Below are 25,458 nucleotides of genomic sequence, written 5' to 3'. Positions count from 1 at the left end.
ATTTTTATAGCTAAAAATAAAGCAAACTAGTATGACTGTTAACTTATGCTTCAAAAGTTGAAAGATTAGGTAACATTAAGGGCTGGAATTAACTTCTGTTGAGGCTTGTGCTGATTAATGCAGCATACCCAAGCTTGCCACCTCTATGGGACGAGGTCCTGTGATCATTTTATGCATGTGAGCAATCCAAAAGAAATTAATGGGATTAAGGAACTGCATTACGAGTTTTAGTAGGGAACACAGTTTCACTGCCCCTGGTGATGCAATCAGCCTACCAGACTCAAACAACAAGAAAAGCTATGTTCCACCATGTGTCAGTAACATTTAAAAAAACTGTTTCAAATGATTTGTCCTCTGTAGTTTTCTTAGATAATTGAAATAAAATCCATTTCTGTCTGGGGGCATGACAAGTTGAATGAACTCCCATTCTTCTGCCTCTTTTAGCAGGCATATGCTAAGTACTGTGTGGTCTCCTGTAATTCAGAAAAATGACTAGGTTGAATTGGTTAATGAGGATTTTGACTGATATTCATTGCTAGAATGTCATTCCTCTTCTATACATATATTTTCCCCTTTCTCTGGTATTGTGCATCATAAACTTTATAACCAGCTACATTGTCACCAGCCCACAGTTAGTTAACTTCTGTCCTCATAGTAAAGTCATAATGCACTGCAATTTCAACTAAGCATGTGTAGATCCAGTGTTTAACCCCATGGACACGATAAAGTGGGGAAAATACAGAAGGAACTCAGGTGACAAAAATCAACTTACTATATTTACCTACTCTCCTATAAAGGAAGAGATGCAATTGTCGTCAAATTGGTTAAAATATTTAATATGCTACTGTGAAGAGAATTGGCAAAGTACATCATCCTGAAATTACAAATTAAAAGCTTTATCTTCTTCTGTGTGAGAATTTAATGAAAGATGCTGATGAGTATTTATGTTTTGGTTAGTTTGCAAGAGTAGTTTAGGCTTTAAGAAGTTATGAACTCCATTGAGGTCAGCTTTATTTGCATGCTCCTACAGTAATAAAGTTAGATTCTTCAAATTACAATAGATGACTTATGAAATGCCTTATGTTCCAGAAGTCAGATGTCTCTGCATATGTCCAATAGTTTGCAACAGACGTAAGGAGGGACAAAACGAAACCCAATCCTTTGCAGAATTCTGGCTCTCAGCCCGTTTTGTAACTCTGTAACTTCTCCTAAGAGGGCAGAGTACAACCGGAGGAGGTGGCGAACAATGGCTGTATGCTGCTTTTAATGATGCAACAGAAGCACCTCAAAAGCAAGTTTGTTGCTGCCGTCTCTCTGCAAGTATTTGCCTTCCTGTAAGTGCCCCTGATGCAAGTATTACTGCTCTGTTTTCATAGAAGAAAATAGAATTTTTGCTCCATGGAAGCTTTCCCCAAAATGACCTTAGATATCTCTGCTGTGAAATAAGTTTCTACAAACTCTGGTGCTAAAAACAAAGAAAACAATTTGTCTTCTAGTGCTTTGAAGAGTGGCAGAGATACAATGAACTCTCATTTCCACTAGAAATACCTTCAAGATCCCAAACACAGTTCCTCAAAACCAGTGCCTAGGTCAAGGCTTTCTAGAGACCTAATATTTACTTCGCGAACTAAGGCCTTAGGGGAACTGGATTTGCACAAAGACCTTTATGTCTGCTCTTTAACTTTCCATTAAAGTGTCTAGTTCAATATTTTAAAACGCGGGGAACACCATTATTCAGTTTTGAAAAATCTTGACCTTTTTTAAACATGTAAACAACGACTCGTTTTCAAAACAGTGTGACTTAAGGCTACATTGCAGCCAGCTAACCCCACAGCATGATAGTCTTAATAACAGGCAGTTTACAGAATAACATTTGAATGATCTTGATTTGGAAAAGCATCCCTTCTGGATTCAGTAGTCTTTAGGGGAACTGTTAAGCTCTTGTTAATCCTCAGCTGTCAAATTAAGTAGGCTGTTAGCCAAACTAATTGGCATGATAGGTAGGACAGAGGGTAAACATTCCTTAGGCTGCAATTAATAGGCTGAAATGGTTGATCTGCTGATAAAAAATCACCATACTTACTGCAAGTATAGTGAACTTTCCAAAATTATAAACGTAATTAATGTCAAGTATGCAACGTTAACAAATGCTTTCCAGTGAACAAATCAGTCCATCTAGCCAATGTTTGCCTACCTATGCTTTTGCTGTCTTAGATACCCATTCGTTCATGCTCACTTGCTTGCCTAAGTCTGCATACATCACACCTGCACTTTACAGATGTATACAATAATGCATTATTTATACCTAAAATTTGCTTTGGGTTAATTATGAATTAGATTCTGACTTTAATAGGACTACTTAAACACGTACACTTAATTATAAACAAATATAACAAACAAGTATATGCAAGACCATGACCCAAACAGTGAAGTCAGACAATTTAAGAAATTATCACTGGAATTGCAGAGATACTTACAATAATGAAAAAACAAATTCCAAGCAGAGATGTCAGAGAAGCAACATTCAGACAAGTTAATTGCTAATTAAAACTTCTTGTGTTTGTAATAAAAGAAAATATTTAGGATATTAGTAAAAACATCCTAATAGTATTCGGTTTATTTAAATACTGGTCATGTAATTACTGGTTTGGGACTTGAACATAGACTGTTTCTTGGCAGGTTTCTGCTGCCACACTATTTGAGTTACAAAAGTTCAATGGGTGATATTAGCTTAGCTGTGGAACTCTGATATTTAATAGGATTTTATGGAAATAGCTAATGTGTGCACATGGCAGCAACTTCTCACAGTTAAATATTGTCACAAAAGTGTCTTTTGATTCCATTATAATCCTTATTTCATTTAACAAGTAAACAAATAAGGCCTGCTGAGGCCACCATTGAATAATAGCAAGAAAGTTTCTTCACTCTATGACATTCAGAAGTTATGGCAAAGAAAGTACATGGTTTACATTTGTATTACACGACCTGCTTTGGAAACTTGAGCTTATGAGGATAAGCAAAGTATCAATAAGCAAAGGCCAATTTTTGGCAGACGCTTCTTGGACATTGGTTTATCAGAAATGCTTCATTTTTATGTATGGAAGTAGTTCAAAACACATCTGAATAACCACATCCATAGAATCATAGAACAACCTGAGTTGTAACTGGCCCATAAGGATCATGGAGTCCACAGAGCACCACCCAAAAATTAGACCATATGTCTGAGAGCGCTGTCAGGATGCATCTTGAATTCAGGCAGCTCAGTGCCACGAGCACTGCTCTGGGCAGCCAGACCCACGCTCACTGCCCTCCGGTGAAGAACCTTTTCCTGACACCCAGCCTAACTCCCCTGGCACAGCTCCATGCCATTCCCTCGGGCCCTGTCACTGTCACCAGTGTGACTTTTCTTCTAGCACAACTCCTGTAGTTTTGAGTCTGACGCTCATGCTTTACTCGGTAACTAGATTTCTGCAGGGTACTACAATAAGCACAATGCCAGTACAGCAAAATCAGTTTGCAGGCATGTGCCCTTCAGATGAGGTTCAGAAATTTTACCGGTTGCTTTGTACTATCATCACTTTTATGGCCAAAAGTCTGCAGGTCTTGATATCACTTGATATCATTCATTATAGAACTGCCAAGGCTACAGCTAAATGATTTCTTTTTCAGCGCTGTTATCTTGTATCTGTACAGGTTGGGCAGATAAGTAGAGTTGCAAAAGGAGGTGTTTTTTTTTTTTTCTTTTTCTCCGAGTATGTCAGAGAACTGATCAAATATTGTTAAAGGCCTAAAAAATGGTGTTTTATAATGTGCAGCTGGAACAGCAAAACAACTGAAAACTATTTTCTTCCTTGCCAGCTTACTGGCAATGCTCTGTGACAAATGATTCCAAACACTTTGTACCTGTCATGCATAAATTTCATCCTCTAGAAGAAATGGTGGTGGTCCTGAAGCATCTCCTGTAGGAGTTTGTGATGTGCTCATCTGCAGATACAGTGCTAAAAGCTGCTTTAATATGCAAGACTGACTTTTCCTACTTCAATGGCAAGGCAAGATGTTCGAGCAAGAGCAGATGTTCAGATGAGGACACATGGTAAAATCTCTCTATCTCCAGCTTATGGAAACCAGAAACTTGGGCTATTTTGAATCTGAAGTTTAATGCTGTTTGCAGTTTACACATGCTTTGGTTTTCATTTGAACCAAAGCAATATGAATAGTTTGATTAAAACTGGGGACGATATAGATGAGTGATGTAACAGTGTCAGGCTCTGAGCTGATAGAAATGATACCAAACAAGGAATGTTCTCCACACTATCCTGGATAGTGCTGGATAACGCTTCACAGCACCTTTTTGATACGGTGGCCAACAACACTGTAATGAGCTGGAGTTTAAGGATGTATGATAAGTTATTGTTACGGACCTTGAGCAGGTTAATTCCTTGGGAGTGGGGCAGCACTTCTACAATACACAAAGCAGTTCAAGAAATGCACATAAGCTCTTGCATCCCAGTAGCTAGACCTCTCACTCCACGGGTGAGCTGTTCAGTGCCTTCCTTACTGTGCAGGCAGCTACTGAACAGGAGCTGTGTGCAGAAAGGTGCTGGCCTGAAGTAACACTCCTGCTCTGCCCTGACTTCTTTAGGACCTGCTGTCTCTTTGGTTCACTTTCTGCAGCGTGGCACAGCCTCCCCTGTGGCTCTCACTGGGAGAGGGCAGAGAGCTGTCCCCAATGAGGAAGGAGGCGTGCCTTTCCTTGGAAGGGTGCTGCTCTGCAGCCTTCAGTTAGGTTCTGCTGCTGAAGGATGAGATTTATAACATGCTCTTCAGAGTTTCCATTGTGTAACTCCGTACAGCACATCAAAGGGGGGTGTTTGTGTTGCCTTATTCTAAGCATCTTTGGTAGGTGCCTTATCTCAGATGCCAAGGTCTCCAGAGGACAACCAGAGGAACCTGAATGAAAAGCGCAGGGCTGGTGATGTGCTGCAATCTGTGCCTGGCTCCTGCGTTATGCACCAGCCGAATGCTGAAGGTCAGGTGGTGCAGGCAGCCTCGGGCCTTCCATTGCACTGACCCTTCATGCTGCCATGCTCAAAGCAGAGCATTGCCTGAGTGTGAGCAGAGGGCCCTGCCTCAACGGGGGTCTTTTGTTTTCCTTCACCCATCTGAATTATGAAATACTGGGCCATCGCAATATGCAACTATATCTAAAAGTACAATAAACATGTGACACTAAATCATTCCTCATACACCAAGTCATAGAACCATATAACCATAGAATGTCTCAAGTTGGAACTGACTCATAAAGACCACTGAGTCCAGCTCCTGGCTCCACGTAGCATCACTCAAAATTCAAACCCTATGTCTGAGAGCATTCTCCAAATGCTTCTTGAACTCCAGCGGCTTGGGGCCGAGACTACCGCCCTGGGCAGCCAGATCCACGTCCAGTGTCCTCTGGTGAAGAACCTTTTCCTGATACCCAACTTGACCCTCCCCTGACGCAGCTCCACGCTGTTCCCTTGGGACCTATTGCTTGTCACACTTGTTTTATGGCCATATTCTGAATGCACACAGTACACATGCAGTACGTAAAGGCACACCAGCTACACTCGCTTTGCGGAGGACACGTCTCCTGGTGACCGCCACATGATTGTAACCATTATTCTGTCGTTAGCCCAGCGCTTGGCCACCTTGCCTTTCCCTAATCCTTTAACAGGCAAGGTGGTTCGGCTGCAGAGGTTTGCAGCCGAACCACCGCCTCACGCCGCGGAACGGCCGGCGGCCCCCGCCCTTCCTGCCCGCGCTGCTGGGGGCTTCGGCGGGGCCGCTGGGGGCGGGCAGGTCTCGCCGGGCGATGGCGCAGCGCCGGAGGGGAGACGGGAGGACGGGGAAGGGCTCGTGCGCGGGAATTCTCCGGCGGCTCCTCGCGTCCGTGCAGCCCCGCGGCGCGGTGACCGCGGGTCCTGCCCCCGGCGGCGAGCCCCGAGTTGCCGGAGGCGGGGGTGCCGGCGCCGGGGCCGCCCAATCCGCGCGGGGCCGTCCCCGTGATTGGCAGCGGGGGGAGGTGGGGGGAGCCGGGCTCGCTCGCTCGCGCTGCCTTCCCCGGAGAGTTTCCGAGCGGGGGCGGTCGGGGCGCTCCTGCCCACGGCGCTGCCGGCGTTTCGCCCGCTCGGGGCCGCCGCCGAGCGCTCCGCCGGGGGAGGCGGCGCGGAGAGCGGGGGAAGCGACCGCGCGAATCCGTTTCTGTCCGTATCCGGCTCCGGGCTGAGACGGCGACCATAGCGGGGAGGAGGGGTAGAAGGGGAAAAAGCGGCTCCGCGGCGGCAACGGGGGGATTCGCCCGCCCCCACCGTCACCTCGCCGCCGAGGTGGGTAGCGGGGGCTGGAGGCGCGGGGTGGCGGCCGCGAGAGGCGGGCGGGCGGAGGGTGGCCCGGGGACGGCGCGGCGAACGGCGGCGGGAGGGAGGAAAAGTTGGCGGCGGCGCACCGCGGGGCGGCTCGAGGTGCCCGCTCCTCTCGGAGCCCCTCGGGTCGTCGCCGGTCGCCACCGTGGGGGCAGGGGAAGGGGGGGGAGGGGTTCGGGGCGTTGTTTTCAAGTTCTCCCCTCGTGCTCGCTGCTGTGATGGTGAGATCGGTGTCAGCGGGGAGATGCAGACATCGGCCCCCGATGGAGCAAGAAGGTGTCCCAGCCGGGAGCCCCGGGGCTGGTGGCTGTGCTTGTCCGGTGCGGGGCTGCGTCTGCGCGCGTGTGTGTGTGTGTGTGTGTGTGAGTGCCGCGGTGTAACGCTCCCCCGCCGCCGCCGCGTGCGAGAGCAGCCCGTCACGTTTCGCCTCTTTTCCTTTCCCAGGTGCTGAAGGGCTGACGGACCGAGCTCCGGTGCACACAGAGACGACACCGAAGCGTCCGCCCCCCCGCCGCCCTCCCGGAGCGACGCGGTCTCGGTGCCAAATGCGCGGAGGAGAGAGACTTTTACTGATCCCCCCCCGCTCGTAAATACCCAGAAAGCGGAAGGAGCTGCACCGCCGAGCAGCGGCTGCGGCACAGAGGAGGGGGACCGCGGCGCTGCGCTGCTGCAGCCCGGCGGCTGATGGCGGAGTTCGGCGGCGGCGGCGGTGGGGGGCTGCCCGCCTCCCCCGGGCCCCTGCAGGGCAAGGTGGCCTTCAGGGCGAGCGACGGGGACGGCGGCGGAGGAGGAGGCGGAGGGAGAGTCCGCCTTGACAGCGCCGGCGGCCGCGTCTCCAACGGGGACTGCGCGCTGGCGGGGACCGGTGGGGAGCCGGGATCCGCGCCCCCCGGAAGCCCCGAGAACAGCAGCAAGGAGAAAGGGTTTCCCGGCGGGCAGCAGCGGGAGGGCAAACCCGGCATCCCCCGGAGGAGCAGCATCATTAAGGTAAGGACAGCGCTCCTCCCAGCGGGGTCTCGGCTCCTCTGTGTGGCGGAGAGGTGCGGGGAGATGTGGCTCCACATGAAGGCATATGCTGCTGGTGTCGTCTTTGTGTCGTTCCCCCTCTCCCCTCCTGGTGAGGGGACCTGATTTTCCCTTTGTCAGAAGTGGACGGCAGGGAAAGGGTGGCTTCGTACACATTCACACTTGGCAGAGGCTTGTGCTTTTGGGTGTGGAAGGTCAGAGAAGCTGGCTGGCTTCTGAAGTGTCAACATGGGTACCAGTGTGGTGTTGAAGGATGGGGGTTATGCTGCATCTGTGTTATTTGAGGTGCACTTGTGCAGAGCAATTTGTGGCTCCACTGGGCTGTGCTTGTGACAGACACAGCAGGTGATGGAGGTGCGAATCTCACTGTGCTGGGGGTGGGAGAAGTTAGGACAGGGGGCTTTTGGTGTTAGAAGTGACAATCATATAACAGAGGCTGTGTTGGGCTTCACCTGTAGGAACAACCTGCGTTTATACTTTGCTCTGCATATTCTGAATACTGATATTTTTGTTTGAAAAGCAGGGGAACATTAGTGGTAGGATATAGTGGAAAAAGGAATGGGAGGATTGTTCATACAATTGTTTACATGAATGCAATTGATTTCTTTTCTTAAACCCATGATTCTGGAAGGTGAGATGTAGTGATCATGTAGCTTTCCTGACTCAGTGGAAAGGCAGAGAGAACCCTGAGGGATGCATGTCCATTTGTGCTGATGGCCATGCTAATGATAAAACAAAGCACAACTTTTAAGTGTTTAAGAATTGAGCTCAATCAAGATCAGCTAGATCAAAATCAATCTAGATTTGTTGTCTGCTTAAATATTTATACAACTCTGAAGTGAGTGTATGAAGTTCCATTAGCTGGATAATAGCAAAATGTGTGTTAACACAGGGCTGGTTCTGTATCGCAGGTTGTGTCAGTACTTCCTGGACCTTGCTTTAGAAACCAAGGGGAGAGCAAGGGCAGTCAGCAGCGGAACGCATCTGACAGCCTGCACCCACCCTTCCTGTTCAAGCAGTGGTGCTAGGTGTGTATGTTTGTGTGTGAGTTAAAGAAAATACAGCAATAAATGAGAGGCAGCTGAACTCTGTGTTGGAATAACCTAGTGCGTACTGGGTTTGCCAGCAATTTTTTTACAGCTCTGTTAATTACTAACGCTGCTTTGGGTCTTCTGTGGTGGCCCAAAAAGGGTAATACGTCGCCACTTTGTGGTTTACATTTTGGTTACAGCAGTCTTCAGCCTCTTTGGTGACCAACCAAAGGGCACAGTATGTAGGGTTGTGATATAATGAAATTAAGAAGCATGAAATGTGGAAATCTGTTTTGCATTACGTTTCATGAGCATCTAAGTCAAAATTTTTGTTTCTACAGAAATTACAGTGCTCTGGAATGTCAGATAACTCGACTTTCTGGTATTGATCGAGTGGACAAATTTGACAACAACGCTTTTTAAGCTGTGTGATCCATGTTTATTTTAGATATGACTCTTAATGCTTCTGGGAAAAATTACTTTCTTCACACGCTGAGTATCTTCTGTCTGCTTGCTTCAGCAGTTCGCAGGTAGTTTGAATCAGGTTGTGTAGGTACCTCATTTTCAGTATGAAACCTTTTGGAAAATCTGGTGTGAGCGGTAAGCTTTAACGTGCTCCTTGTTGTCTGCTCTTGCAGGGCAGAAGTGTATAAAGCAGAGTGGGGAAGAAAGTAAAATGTAATCTGTTTTTCAGGTCTGTTCCTGGAGTTTTAGTTACTTGCATGAATTATGTAAAACTGCTCTTAAGGAATGTACGGGGTAATCTCAGGAAACTGCTCTGTGCCACGCAAAAAAAAAAAAAGTTCTCATACTTCTGTGCAGAATGCAGAATGATGTTGGTTGATCTTTAAAATGCAGATTTATGGGATATCTAATGCTTTAAATGTTTTGCCTGCCAATTACTGTGTAGGCTTTTGAGTCACAAGCAGAAAATTGGTATGTGAGTAGTACTTCCACTAGTTGAGATTAAACTCTTCTGAAGTGCTTGTTTGCCACAGAAATCAGGCCGTGGCAATATATTATATTCTGTTTTTGAGCTGTGCTTCCATTGGTTGACCATTTCTGTCAATTTTCATGACTCTTCCCAGAGCAGTCACTTCCCCCCCCCCCCCCCCCCCATAGCTACATTTTCCCCCTTATTTGCATTTTTTTAAACTGGTTCCATATATATAGTTTTTTCCTTCTATTTATTTTCTACACCTGCATCATTTTGGGTTATTTCTTCATTGGGACCAGAGAGTTTAATCTTTGAGGATGAAGTCTTCCAGGATGATGATGGGTGATTGGTCACTGTTACTGGGAAAACTAGTATGGCTTTCACATCATGGTAGTTTACTTGTTCTTTCACTCTGATATATAATCTCTGTTAAAGATTGTAACATTAATTCTTCACAGTTTTTATGGAATAGGCTGATGTTGCTGAACCAAACCTGAGGGCTGTGTTTATAGAGATGTGTGTTTTCAGTTTTCTGCCTTCCCTGTTTATGAGAGTCTCATTTGTTTTCAGAGGTGACAGTGATGATGTATGGTACATTCGTGGGCTGTAGGCTCTTCAGAGACCTAATTTGTGAACTAATTTACATACCACATACTTGTACCTAATGCTTTTTTTTTTTTTTTTGGTCACTGTTATGCTTTTCCACTTTTCTTGGGGCAATTGTCTGTGGTTTTCCATAATGTAATTTCCTACTGTAGTTCTTACAGTTTTCTATAAAATTAATTTGCAGTGAGTCCATCTTGCAGCTGAAAGTGAATGTAAGCATCCTGTAAGCTTCTCTTAGCTGCTGTGGTAATTGGTAGTGGGCTTGCTTTATTTCTTATGTGGTTCTTTTGCATCTCTCCTGAAAAGACTTTGAGATGGTAAGTGTTTGAGATGCTTTAAGAAGGCAAATGACTTGTGGCCTGCATGTTTCCTCAGAGCTGCCTGCTTCCAGCGACCTCCAGGAGAATACAAACACTTAGAGAACCTTACACCTTGTCAAAACTGCAGACCTAGGCAGAAAGAGACCCAGCAGTATAAAGGAACAAATGTATTAGGAGAGGTGTTAAAGTACTAAAACTGGGAAGAGACACACTTAGGAACAACTCCAGTTATCTGGGAAGACAACAGTGGGAAAGAAATGAAATTTCCTGGGTTTTTTTTGAGCAGAAGTGTTCGTATCAGCATGTTTCTAGAAACAAAGCCCAGGTGTGGGTTTGTTTTTTACTTTTTTTGTATGGTAATGATAATCATAGTGTCAATAAATTTACAGGCGGATAACTTAAGCAAATTTGTATCTCTGTTGCATTTATTATATTTCTTTCTATTTTTCCTTTTTCCTTGTCTGTGAAGGTAAGCTTTCGATTTGTGAAGCCAGGTGCTTGTTGGTCATCGGCTGTTCTGTAAGTTCTGATGACTGCGAGAAGAGAGGAATCAAATTTAGCAGGCAGATTTTCCTGGGTGTAATTCACAACAGAGCTTTGCTTTTGGAATTGGTCGTTCTTCTATCTGTGTCTTTATTCAGTTAGGGAGTCCTGCAGCATATGCATCAGGGTTTTCTTTTCTTTTTTAAAACCACAGTATCAACATAATGTCATTATCCCATTCAGCCCACCGCGATCTCCCATTTCACACTGTATACCTGTTTGTATCACGTGTACAAAATATGAGATATGGAGAATGTTATGTAATATTTTCTACTACTGTGGTAGTTTTAAAGGCTTTATAAATATTATCTGTCTATCTATCTATTTATTTATTTATTTAGCTTTTACAATAAACTCAAAAGCAATATTTTTAGTAGATGTAGATTCTCTGCAGCTCTGAATTACCTTAGCTAAAATGGCATGTTTGCAAGTCCCGGGAGATCCAGGAATAGATCATACACTTTCAGTTTTCACCTAAAAGGGTATGGAGTTAGGTTGTTGGGATCAGTTTAAAATATATGAAAGTACATGATATTCAGCCATCTTTGATATTGGGAAAGAAACGTGTGTAGTGGTGCTACTGATATATACACATGCATTTGTGCCTTAGATATGCTGGAGATTTTCAACTAAACATGGCTGAGCACTGACAGACTCGAAGGTGCTGAAGCTCCTCAAGTTCAAAGAAAACAGTCATGTGGGGAAAAGAAAGGGAAAACTAGCCCATACTTTCTTGCTCCACACCCTTTCCGCTTGGGAACAAAAACCTATTGTATGAGCTTTAATCTTTGAAGTTCCACAAGATCTGTGTGGAGGAAAGACATATTACAAATGTCCCAACACTGGAGGATCATTTGCTCAGCGCACACGTGTTAACTGAGTTGATGCCACAACCAAAGCATTAGCAAATAAGTCTGCAGTAGTTCACTTACTCCTACACGTTACCCTATCCTACCCTAGGCTTTCAACTGGCCAGTGGAAGAGGAGATTTTCTGAGGAGCTGTTCCTGGTTACTGCTGGCTGTTTTGTTCTTGTTGATGCCTCTTAGAGCCCTGATCCCCTTGCTGCTGTTTATACATGTCATGCAGTAGGAGAGGAGAGTGACCACCTGCAGCTTCACAAAGCCTGGAGCTTTCTTTTCTGGGTTACTTTCTCTTTGATTAGTCACACTCCTGTCTACATCATGGAAGGCTACAAGCACCTTTTGATACGTGTTTCTTCTGCTTCATACTCTGCTACTTGGTGTATAAGGGTGTCCTAATTTTTAGAGTTGTGGTATGAATTGAATTTTAAAACAATACTTGACATATGGTAACTCTTTCTAAATATATATATATTTTTGTTTAGGTATTTGGACAGAGTGTATATATATAAATTGGATCGAAGAGTATATATTAGGCAGCATACTGCTTGTTAGCAGTGAGGTTGTGCTGGGAAGTGTGCTATGTGGGTTATGGCACAGCCATTGAGCGAGTGTGTTGTGCATTGTATTTGGTATATATTTTTATTTGCCTAAGTGCTTTATCTAGACTTCAGTAATCAAAACTTTGCTTGGATTAATACTATAAAAAAAAAAAGTGTTTAGAGAAACAGACACACAAGGATATTCACTTTACCCCTGTTTGGCATGTAATTCAGTTTGTTTATCTACTGTAGCCAGTGAAAAGAAAGCATTGTTTTTCTCTTTTTTCTAAAAGATGACTTGGAGTGGGCACTTAGTTTGGATGAATTTAGCTTCTCTGACTTCTCTTCTGGAAGAGCTTATCTGCCTATTTCTGTTGACTGTGTAAAGAACTCGACTACTGTGCATAATAGCAACTCCTCCACACCCACCACCCCCACCCCCAAGTCCTTAGAATATCCATAAAACGTGTTCAGTCTGTTAAGTGAAAAACTCATAAATGGCATTTAAAAACAATTATGAATACCTGATGAGATTTTTGTGCCTGTCCATTACCAGACTTGATCAAATATAGGACTAATAGTTCAGACTTCATTACAACTAGGAACTAGAGCAGTGGTTTCCTACCCATGACTCAGAGATAATGGATTGCTCACATGATTTGCTTGCATTCATGTAAGTTTAAAAAAAAAAAAGAAATGAGGTTGACAGTCCAAGTTAATTGCATAGTTTCCCATCTTTCACTGGTCCATAGGTGATATTGATGTCAGTCTTTATCTTTTCTCACTAACTCTGTTTAAATTCCTTTACATAAAATTAGCTGATTGTCTGAAAATTGTCTGTCTTCAAGGGACAAAATAACACCTACTGCCACACTGTGTATGAATTCGAAAATAACTGTCTTTGGATTCTAGTTTGGGATTGCATTGAAAATTTGGAAATCAAAATAAAGACAGATTAGCAGTTAGATTTTACAGGAAGAAATACAATAATTTGTGTAGCATAAGTGGAGAAGAAGAAAATATGATATAAAGCCGCAGCATATGTGTAAAAAAGCATTCTTAAAAATAAGGCTAAAACAGACCTCAAGAGGTCAGCCTAGTCTGGTTCAGTGCTTTGTTAGAGGGATCAACTCTTTGTCAATTTTGGTACGATGGTCTTTCACTTTAATAGCTTTTTCTTTTTGTTCCCCCTGTGCAGAACTGCAGAATGAATTTTGCTCTTTGTATGTGGGCAAAAGCACTGCTCTGCACAGAGTTTCAAAGCTTGTACTTGTCCTGTTGACTGAATTCTAATTATGTTGGATCATATGTTAAATTTGTCGGGTTCTTTCTGATTTTAATTTACCTTCTAACATGGTTGTGACTCTTCCATCTTCATATTAATAGACAGATTTTAATATAAACCCATTTTCATTGTGCAATGATATGTTATTTTTTTCTTTGCGATAGCTCTCTGGTTAAACTGCAAATCAGCTCTTTGCTGCCTGAGAACTGGGTAATGTGATGTTGCAGAATCTTAACTCTGAAGCATAAATTATGAGGAGATGCCTTTATTTTTAAATACGTGAAATTAATAGGCAGTAAATATGTATTTATGAATATGCTTAATAGATGGCAAGATTGGGATGAAGAGGTAGCTCTAAAAGGAGCTGATTTACATGTCTTTGAGGAGAGTCGGTAGCAAATGTCATTTTTCCGCACTGCTCAGTTATGCTTATAAAGACTATCCTTAAAGCTTTACAGTCAATTGTCACATCTTGCATGCCTTTTAAATGAGGGTCAGTGACATCACTTTACTAATTTCTCTTTACTTTAGGTGATTACATATGGAGCAATCCTTAGGAAGGCTGTGTTTCGCATCGTCTTGACTGCAGTACTTCTCTCATTTCAGCTTAGCTAGTTACTTTTTAAGAAATGTCCCTGTAGGCCTCTTTGCTTCTGAATAGGAGTATGACTGATTTTACCTGCTTCTTCCCTCCTAGACCTTGACCTCACAAAGCGTCAATGTCCAAGCTAAAGAAAAGCACCATGTAGCCTGTCACTGGAAATTGGCTTTGCTGAGGATCACAGTGCTAACTAGTGTGGCCTTGAGAGAGTTAAAAGGATGGGATTCATTTCTGCTCCTCCTGGTTCCCTGGGGGTTTCTTTTGATGTGATTTCACCCCTTGAATAAGTAATGAAATATCCCTGAGTTCATCAGATTGTAGATCTGAAGGAGTCGGGGATCAGGGGTCTTTTCAGATACCGGACATTCATTTTCTGGAGGTTGTGGTACATAGTTCAGGAGCACAGGCAGACAGGAAGTGACTTGAAATGAACAAATAAACAAAAAAAAACACTTTTTTCACTGTCTGGGAGTTTTGTAAAATAAAACATTAGAACTTGTAAAGCCAGATTTCCCAGTTGACCATAAAATACTTAATTTCAGAAAAGCAATGTATTTATGGATTTTATTTTAATACATGGAATATATACCTTCCAAATACATAGCAGATTATACTCAGATGCACAGTGTTTATTATGAACATCCTTTTAACTTTGCTAGAATTGCTGAAAATGTTTTACCAGAGTGGTAACCAGTAATGCAGGAGAAAAAGAACTGCTGATGTTTTGTTAGAAAGCACTCCCATGGAATTTTCAAGATCACTTTGTGGTTGAGCTTTTGGGACTGCTACTACTTTTTTCTATACTCCCTTCCTTCCCTTCCCTTCCCTTCCCTTCCCTTCCCTTCCCTTCCCTTCCCTTCCCTTCCCTTCCCTTCCCTTCCCTTCCCTTCCCTTCCCTTCCCTTCCCTTCCCTTCCCTTCCCTTCCCTTCCCTTCCCTTCCCTTCCCTTCCCTTCCCTTCCCTTCCCTTCCCTTCCCTTCCCTTCCCTTCCCTTCCCTTCCCTTCCCTTCCCTTCCCTTCCCTTCCCTTCCCTTCCCTTCCCTTCCCTTCCCTTCCCTTCCCTTCCCTTCCCTTCCCTTCCCTTCCCTTCCCTTCCCTTCCCTTCCCTTCCCTTCCCTTCCCTTCCCTTCCCTTCCCTTCCATTTGTTTGTTTGAACATATCCCCATCCTTTACCTTTTTAGTGTAGGCTGGGTGAGCCACTGCAGCAGCAGAATGGTCTGTGTGTTTTCTTTCTGTGAAATGCCTCTCAGTGATGGAGAAGCCTGGTTGCTTATACATTTCATTGCCAAGTTCCTGATGACAGAAGTGTTTGATGTTGTTTGTCAACAGTTTAATCTAACTGCAATCCTTAAAACAAAATGTAAATGTCTGTTTATTTGACTAAAAGATAGCATCTAATTTCATTGCTTGATTTGTGAGCTTGGTATTATTGAAGTGTACTTTTGGAATAAAGGGACAGGAATGCAGCTTGCTGTCAAAGCTTTCCTTTATATTGTTTTCTTCCCACAAGTGATTGCGGTAGATTTTTAGGATAGTTGGTTGTTTATTGAATTATAGGTAATTCCTGTTAATGGTACAGGAGCTATTGTTAAAAAATGTGTTTTTATATTCTCGATAATTTTTCCATTAGTAAATGAGAAGCAGAATTACTATCTAATGTATATTACGTAGAAAAGGTTAGATTTTGAGTTGCTGAAATAATATTTCTAGTTATTGCAGTATTCATGTATTCACAAGCACAAACACTATCAGTGACTAAGGCAGGAGAAACTAAGGAATAGCTGGACATAAATTACTCGTGGAAATTTCTTGAGTCAACCGAATGTCACTTACATAGAATGGTCTCCAGATCGTTTTGTTTTTTTCTTTTCTTAAAACATGGTGATAGAAATATGTTGCAAAAACTGTTTCCATTCTGAATCTAAGAGTTAAAGACTAATTTTATGTGAAATGAGAGAATGTATTTAGTGTGGCACAGTACTACCACACAGTGGAGAAATGTAGGGCAGATGTAAGGAGTTTGGAGTTCAGATAGGTTACATTTTTTTTCCTTTTAAAAACCCCCAGAAGCATTTTATAGCTGTTGGAAGTACTTGGTTGGCTGGAGCCCGACTCTCCCCATTTACAGAAGGTACAGTGACGCATTTCACAGCTGTTGTTTGAGGTTGCCAGTGCTGAGCTTTGCTCCTCAGCTTAACTAACATGCACTCTGTGCCTCATCCTGTTCCTTGTTCAGTGAATGGCCATCCTGAATAAAACCTATCCCTAGAGAGCTGGTATGGTGTGAAAGCACTGGGTTCTTTAAGTTGTGAGCCTTGTCTTTCGGTATTCTGTGGATTTAGAAACAAAACTGTGGAGGAATCCCTAAAGTTAGTCTTTCACTGTTCTGCTTGGGATGATACCATGTTGACACCTTGTCCTGCTGTGTCCCCTGGCTGTTTATTGCTTCCCTTCTTTGGTCTCTCATCTCTCACATAGCTTTGCTTTTGTACTATAGCAGCAGACATTCTGGGTTGGCCATGCTCTGCTCTGTGCCCAGCAAGGTGTGAGAGCAAAGCAGAACTCTTCGTTCAGTAGAGTGGTGGTTCATGTCTATGAATCCCCAGAAAGGAGTAAAAAAAATCCTAGGTTGAGGTTCCTGTGTATGGCAGTTGGCCTTTCATGGTAACCTGGAGTCCTACAGGGTTGTGGCCTACACTTAACAGTGAAGGTGCCTGCACAGTTCAGGGCAGGTGCATCTGCTCCTACCTGCTTTCATGAAACTTTTTGCATGTTGCCAGCCCTTGTGAATTTAGGAAAGGCTGCCTTGGGTGAGACAGAAAGTCCACCTGGTACATTAGCTGGCCTCCAGCAGTGACTCCTATGTGAAAGATGAATAGAAAAAAACATCCTTTCCTGACATCTGCTCTCAAAAGTTTAGAGCTGAAGATGACATCTTTGTGATTAATAATCCATTGTCAAAGACCAGCTTAGCTTTACTAAGCCTTACAGTGCGGTAGCATCCTATGGCAGTTTTTTAACAGTGTGTTGTGAGAAGTGTCTTTCTGCCTAGTTTTATGCGGTAGCTACTTACTTGTTTACTTGATATCCATTCATTCATCTGTTAGATAGCAAACAAACAAACAAAAAAAGTCCTTGCTTTCTCTTGCTCTACATGAGTCAAAAGGTTTTCATCATACTTGCTCTGTGCCATCTTTTTCTTTTCCAGGCTAAAGGATATTGCTTTATTTATTTGTGATGCTAAATTATACTGTAATTTATTAATTTTGAGTGTTGTCATCATGCAAGATTTAAATGCCACTAATTGGCAACGGAAGAGTTCTGTTAAAGCCATTTACCTTCCCTTTGAAGAGCTGTGTAAGGATGTCTTTGCTGGTGATGATACTTGTATTGGAAATGGTTAGCATTAGCATCTCTGAAGCTGAAGATCTGTTAGAAATCTTTTAATACATTCTGAAAGTCTTTTTATGGTATTAAGGACACAAGAGGTTGCTGATTAGTACATCTAGCTTCTAGATATGGTTGAGTGCACTTGTTTGCATATTAACAGAATAAAATGACATGGACATTGCATAGAGCTGAAAGAGGTAGTACTAATAAAGATGGTTTTAAAATAATCTGTTCAGTATTAAAGAAAGAGAAGAAAGAGGAAGTGCCTTGTTTTTATAAATGTGATCCTAGGGCTTTTTGAAGATTCTTGTCCAGCACTCATGGAATGGATTATTTTACCCAATATTTTATTCCTTTCACTTTGACAAGGTGTGGGGCATCAGAATCCAGAAGAGCCAAGAAGGCTCAAAGCATTCAAATAACAGGAATAGAACACAACATGGATTAATGCTGTTTTACATGTGGAAGATAATATTTCCTAAATATTGAGCTTAGTCCCAAATGGTAGTTCGGGGGTATCTTGTCTCACCAGAATAAAATTTACCATTCCCATCCTGGCAATTGATGATGAATTTTTATATTTATGTTAATAAAAAAAGCAAAACTATCTAAATTATATATTCTCAGTGTTGTCAGCAGTAGAAAATATAATCTTTTTCATCTCTATCAAGTCCCAGATTCAACTCTGCTCCTAGTGGATATATAAGGTTTTCTGTAAACACTTAAGGGAGAAAGGTGAGGGCAGATTTTAATGGAAAGAGCCTTGTGGTTAAAGGCTTGGCCTCTAAAAACTGCAAAATTAACTGTTTGCTGCATATCTAATAACCTTGTATTATTATTATTATTTTTAATTAGGTTACAGTGTTTAGATTTATAATACAGTCTGCATGCAATCCCTGCATGCATTGGAAATACTCTGAAGTGAGTAATTAATTACTGAACTTATTTTGAATCTTACTTTGTTGCAGGTAAATTTGGTAAAATTGCATGATGGAATGCTTAAAACTAAACATCTTTTTCAGGGAAAGCACCACTTTGTGATTTAGGATGGTACCTAATTCTTCACCATGAAAAAGATTTTGTATATTAATTTCATAGTTGCTTGTAGTACTTTACTGAATGGTACTTCAGGCCGGGTTAATACAAAGAAAGGATTTTCTGATGCGTTCTGTTATGATAGCTGCTATAAGTTGAAAAAGTTGAAAATAAGTATGAGTGAAATGAAACAGAAACACAGAGCTATGTTATTTTTATTTCTGTTTGGCTCAGAACTTTGCTTCTCTTCTCTGTATCCTTAAATTTTACAAGAGTCAAAATTATTCATAGTGAAGGTTACTCCTTATGCTTCTCAAAGTGAAATGAGTAATTTGGGAATACAGCTTGTATCTTTGCAAGCTGATGATTTGAGTCAGAAGCCTCAAAGTAAATTGTATGCTTTTCTTACTTCCATACACAATATCTTATTAATATCTTACAATATCTTGTAGCTACTTAACAATGCTGTGTTAATGGTACTCAAAATTGAATTAATATTGCTGTACAGCAAATGAATCTTTTTCTTGGCTTTGGGAGTATGTGTAATTGCATAATTTTCTGTGTGCTCACTGCTTCAAAATGCTTCTAATACAGTTCTTTATTCTAGCAATGTATGTGTTATAACCCTTCTTATTTTAAATGTCTGATCTGCACCACTTAACTGTGGTTGATGGGAGTATGTCAAGGGTTTCTTTTGCATGCTTCTTTCTTCTGCTTTGGTTGTAACCCAGGTAGGCTCTTTGGTTTGTTTACTTTATTCCAGGAATTTTCAAAAACATGATACAGAGTGAACTCTTAGGTCAATAAATTTCAAAATCTTATGTAATTCTTCACAGTGCAATTGTATGATCCTTCCTCTTTTTAGTGATCTAGAGGTCATCAGCAAGAGGCTTTTGTAGGCCCTTGTAGGTTTTTGTCATGTGAACAATATTGGTCTGGCTCCTTACCCTTCACGACCTTCCCTCTCCTTGAACTGTGGATGTATTTAGAACAAAATCAGTAATACTGAATATTTCCACTCATAAAGTTAACTTCCAGAAAATGCTCATAAACCTTCAGCATTATCTTTGGACTTTCTGGGACTTTGTAGCTGACTTTTCTTATTTTGTTGTTCCTCTGGTTATTTTAGACAGCGTGCACTCTTCTGCTTACCTCTTGTTTCCTTATTTTTTTTGGTTTGACAGTAATGAAACCCTTTGAGATATGTGAAGTACATGTTTTGCATTCCTGTTATGTTTTCCCACAGCACTGTCCAACTCTTAACATTCAAATATCAAAGTCTACAAAACTGGGAAATTAAAATAAAATCATAACTTATGGAAGCTAATTAATTTGACTTCATGCCATTCTGCATATGCACCGTATTTTCAAGTTCCAGGCATTGGAATGTATGAATACATACAAAATTTAAGTTTATGTGGTGATTCTCAGATACAAGGATACAGAAGGGGTTTAAGAAATCACAAAGTACAATGAGGTGGAAGAACATATGATTATTACACAAACAGCTATTCTGTCAGGCAGATAACATTAGATAATAGAATATTGATAATCCATTTTAGCTTTTATCAAGTTACACCTTATTCTTTTGTTTCCTTGGTTCATTTTTATGTAATTAACAAGGTGCCAACATGGTAGTTGAAACTTGCCCTCTTAGCAGTGATTTAATTAATTCTGGAATTGATTGCTTAATGCTTAGTTATATTTACTAGAAATGTTAACTGCTCTTTAAATTGATCCTATACTTTACTTAATCTATTTGTTTCAGCAGTTTACGAGTGATTAATTTCTGAGTTGTGTTAAAATAGAGGCCCCACAGGCTTTGTCTACATACTTTAGTATAACTGGAATCAGGAGCTCAAAATTTCTGTTTGGATGACTATGAATATCTCTCTGGAGAAAAGAAATTAGGATAAACAGTTCTCCAACATTCTGAAAACTTAAGACCAGTTACAGAACTCTGAGTAGCTGAAGTATGCCGGTTTAAAAAAGAGAAGTTCCAGTGGTTAGAAATTCTTAAAATGCTGTTCTTGACAGACAAAATAATCAATTAAAAGATCTTAATTTGTTACAATAGAAAGGAAAAAAAATAGCTCTTTATTAGTGCAGGCCAACAACTTGGCAGGAACTTAAATCTGAGTCCAAGGTTTCTGAAGCCATCAGCTGGAGAATGTTAGCAGAGTTCAGTGCTGGTAATGAGGGGGAAAGAGGATGATTTCACAGACAGCTGAGGGCAAAATCATAGTCACATTCTTTAAAGCAGCCACTTGAAAAATAAAGAGTTACATGCAATAATCAGCAGATGTTTTAAAAACTGATGTTGCCTATATTCTTGTTGCAAAGTAGTAGGGTGTTTTTTGAGAGCTGGTGAAAAATATTAAGGATTTTTGGTGGCTGATAAGGATGACTTTCAGGCCTAGGATAATTTGATGGAAGGAGTATCTGAGACTGTAAGGAGTGTGAAGCAAAATATCTTTGAGTCCTTTTACCTTCTACTTTGGCAGCCAATAAATGATTTCATCATGGTAAAGCAGTGTGTGCTAAGTACAACGCGTACAAGTACTTTGTATGTGTTTGTTTGTATGTTCCTTCTGAGACGCCAGTACATTTCTTGCTGGAAAGTGTCTTGAGAGATCCTATTGAGAGAGGCACTTGTTGAGCAGCAGCAGAATCCCTCTAATTTGTCAAATCGTCTTCTCTTACTGTTACCGTGTATAAAATTTATATATCTCTGTCTGAAAATACAGTTCTTTTTCCTAGTTTTTAAGATTTATTTTTTAATGTAACCACAGTAATATGTTGTTTCCAATATAATGCATTTTGTTGTCTTACTTTAAAATGAAATTCATGAAGTGTCCAAGGGAGAAAACCCCATTTTCTTTCCTATTTCAGTCGGAAAACAAACAGGACTGCCATTTTTTCACCTACTGCATTGAAGAAAGGGAGAAAGGCAACTCTTCAGAGGAATTACAATATACGGATTTTTGTCTTAAATTACAGAGCTGCTCAGGAGTCAGAAACGTTCTCATCCATTGACATATTTATCGATTAAGCAGGACAATTCTGTTCCCTTTGTCTGTGGTCATTCTGAATGTTATGCTAGCTGCAGTCTTATAAGGAAGAAGTTGTGCTGCTTGAAACTTCCTCATTTCCATCACTGTTGTTTGTGTCACTTGCCAAACTTGTTGTTTGTTTTAAATCAGCAATGAAAAGCCATTTCTGCCTGCCTCCAGGAAATCATCAGTTTCATGCAATTTGTTACTGTAAAACATGTATGAAATGTACTAGAATTCTGAGAGACTTGGAATGAAAACTGTTAGTGAGTGTGTTGTTATCTCATCCCACATCTGACGTTTTATTTCAACATTCATAAGAACTGATTGGTGGAAAGTGACACCTAGTAGGATTTTGTAACTGATTTGTTTACATGTAAGAATTTAAGAAAAGCCACCATTGCTTAGGTCTGATACTAGGTTGTAAGCTCAACCACTAATACTAGAAAAACTCAGAAATTCACGAAGTTATTTCTTGCAAAAGATTATGTACAAATTTTCACATCAATATGGTTTCCTCTAGGTGATGCAAATCTCATTAGGGATGAGAGACCTGCTTGTGCTGTATAATGTTCTGCAAGATCTTGAGTTGTAGCTTGGAGAAGCAAGGTCTCAGAAATCGTTGTCAGAGACAGAACAGTAATCAAGGATACATTCTTTAACAAGCACTGAGGGGAATCTGATATGTTTTCAAACAGAAGGAAGAAGCACTTGCTAGAAAGGCTGTCTTTTAAGGTAGCTTCATACAACTCCTTTGCTTAGAATTCCAATCATGCATTATTTTTTTTCCTTTCATTTCTGTGTCTGAGGCTGTAGGGAGTCTCTTCTGATCTGCCAGTTAGTTCAGTTCTAATAGCTGACCTGTGTTGGTAGCTCAGAAGTGTGAAAAGAATAGTGCTGTTTGATTTTTTTTTTTTCTACCTTATGCATAACTCCCTTTCTTTTGTTGTATGTCTTGTGGTGCATGTGTATGTTTTGTATCGCTTCATGACTGTGTTTTTGAAATCTTCTATTTTAAAACGTGGCAGCATTTTTGTCATTTTCTGGGACTAAGCACGTAAGCTTGTTCTAGTTAGTGCAATGGGCAGGATTAATTGAATAGACTTTGGTAGATCAGCGTTTTATGATTTTTTAATTTCACTTTTGAATGTATATTCTGGTGTCAAGTTTCCTATTTCTACAAAGTAGTTATTTATGATGTATAACTTAAAAGATTTCTTGAGATATTGGAACCATGTTTCTCTGTTTCATCATATCTGCTTTAACTGTAAGCCCCCCTTCACCTGCAGCACAGCTCTTCTGCACTGCTCAAAGCCTCTTCTGAACTCATGAACTTGTGTGCTGGTAGTAATTTCACACTGACTTCCAGTGAGTTTCTGAAATATGTCACATCAGTACTCACACTGAAAGTTTGAAATTCCAGTGTCTCCATCTTGTTTGTCTACATTGCTTAAATATCTGTTCTGTTTCTACCCTCATTCACTATATAAGTATAATCACTTTCTGTTGTCCTCTTATTTCAATATACAGTCTTCCTTCAGTTTCTTCCACAAGAACCTCATCAATTTAAACTGTCTGCTATTCAGTTGTCAACAGCTTTTCTCCATCTATTAACATACAAAGAGTTACAGAAAAAGAATTAAATTGGTGACATTGTTCCTTTTTGGTTTAGGTGAAACCTTCTTCTAGTTTTGGCCAACGTGCTTGGGATTATTATTCCCCAAATTAGCCTCTCTAGGCCTTTATATTTGCAGAACCTTAGAATGGCTTAGGTTGGAAGGAATCTTAAAGCTCAACCAGTTCCAACCCCCTGCCATGGCCCACCAGCTCAGGCTGACCAGGGCCCAATCCAACCTGGCCTTGAGCTCCTCCAGGCACAGGGCACTCACAGCTTCTCTGGGTAGCTGTGTCAGTGCCTTACCACCTTCTGACTTGAAAATTTTCCTCTTAGCTTCGAATCTAAATCTCCACTCTTCTAGTTTAAAACCATTCCCCCTTGTCTTGTTCTTTTATTTATTCTCCTTCCCTTCAATTTACCTCTTTCACCCATATAAAAGAAAGCTCTTATTTCTGAAAATGATTGGAATGATTTGATGACTTCTCTGTGTGGGAGACAGGAAGATTATTTTCTTCATTCTTGATGCTTTTTTCTTTTTTCAAGGAGTTCAAGCTGGCCTTTTATTAACAGAAATTGCTTGCTGGCTGAATCCATTAATAAAGTTCTTGCATTGAATGTAGGTACCTGTGGCTGTCTCATGGTTGTTACTTAAATTTTTCCTTCATGCTCTGCAGGATGGGAATTGTGGTTTGTAAGAGACAAAAATGAATAAATAACTGTTCAGTGATTGTCTGTGGTGTTCAGAATTGATAAAATCCAGTTGATCTGAAGGGTCCTTAGCAGATCATTCTGAATTGTTTGAATCTGGAAAATATTCTGCAAAGGTAAAGTTCTGAGTGTTCAACCCTAAAATTGACCAGAGAGAGTTTATTCCACAATTCCTAATTAGGATTCAGGCTGTATAGCTGCCATGTTTTTTTTTTACCAATAGAAAGAAAAAAGATAAAAACTACTTGTACTATTTTCTTGGTTTTTTTATTTTTTTTCCTTTTGACTGTAGAACAAAGTTAGAACATTGAAATTATATACGAACCCAAAAAACTTAAGGAAGGTGACCTTGTAAATCTGATTACTTGGACAGGCAAAGTCTCTACCTGGGGGATTCACAGGCTGTGATTTTGTTTTCAAGTGAGTATTAATTTGTTACCATTGGTAGGAGTCAGAGGCTTTGAACTCTGGATCTCTGTTAGTATCCCAGGAAGAAATGTCTCAAGGCAAATATAGAGAGATCAGTTCCTTGGGAGTTTGTTGGGCACTTATTTTGTGGCTATGGTAATATAAGCAGAGTCTAGAAAAAACAGTCTGGACTGTGACTGATTAGACAAAACAAATGGCAGTTTCTAGTGTACTGAGAAGAAAACTGGAAACACTTTGGCAACACATCTGTTGAACAACATGGTGAAAAGACTCTTAATTTAGGAATCTAAAATTCTTTCTGCTGCTTTCAGAAGCATATGCAGGGTTAGTATCAAAGTGATGAGAACATAACCCCAGAAGAAATGAATTGATTAGTGTCCTTAGTCAGAAGTTTGCCTATTTTAATGCTTGCTCTGCAGCATTTTACTTGGCTCTTTTTTTAACTCTACTTTTGTTTGTGTTTACACACATAAAGAACAGTGGTATTAGTTCCAAGAAGGTACTGGTGATGATTAGTATGAGCTGAAAATAGAGCTGGAAAGGACCTTGATGGTACCATGTGTAGTGTGTTGACCCTGTCCACACACAGCTGCTTGCTTCCCTATTTCTCCCACTCTGCATGGTGAGGGGGGGAATAAGAACAGGAAAAGCAAGAAAACCCATAGGTTGAGGTAAAGGCTGCTTAATAAGTGAAAGAAAGGGGGAGAGGAAGCTGTGCAAGAGAAATCCCACAAGCATGCCAATGCCCTTTGAGGAATAGCTGCCTTGGAAGGTGGAAGGTGAACCTCCAAGGTAGTAAAACCGCAGGTATGGTATGGATATCCCACTGGGAAGTCAAAGTCCAGGCTGTATCCCATCCAGCTTCTTGTCACCCCTGGCCACCTTGCTGGAGTGGGTACAGAGTGAGAAGAGCCTTGACACTGTGCAAGTGCTGTTCAGCAGCAGTGAAAACACTGTTGTGTTATCAGTGCTGCTATAGCCACAAGACACAGCACCATACAGGCTGCTTTGGAAAGTTAACTCTGTTGTAGCCAGACCAGGTTAGTCCAGTGTCCTGTAGTAGGATCATC

General features: G+C 41.3%; 1 protein-coding gene across 1 annotated transcript in view; it reads left to right on the top strand.

The window, feature by feature from the left end:
- The first annotated feature begins 6,899 nt into the window (after positions 1–6,899).
- PLCL2 (phospholipase C like 2) overlaps positions 6,900–25,458 on the top strand; it is a 93,850-nt gene continuing 75,291 nt past the window's right edge. Inside the window, exon 1 of the mRNA XM_065752694.1 lies at positions 6,900–7,388. Within this exon, the coding sequence (XP_065608766.1) occupies positions 7,086–7,388 (303 nt within the window). The 5' untranslated portion in view covers positions 6,900–7,085. The remainder of the gene's footprint in view (positions 7,389–25,458) is intronic.

The sequence above is a fragment of the Cyrtonyx montezumae genome, unplaced genomic scaffold, assembly GCF_038088225.1.
Source record: "Cyrtonyx montezumae isolate F1298 unplaced genomic scaffold, pur_monq_1.0 scaffold_8, whole genome shotgun sequence".
NCBI lineage: Eukaryota > Metazoa > Chordata > Aves > Galliformes > Odontophoridae > Cyrtonyx > Cyrtonyx montezumae.
The sequence above is the reverse complement of the archived record's forward strand: the minus strand, read 5'-3'. Positions and strand labels throughout refer to the sequence as shown.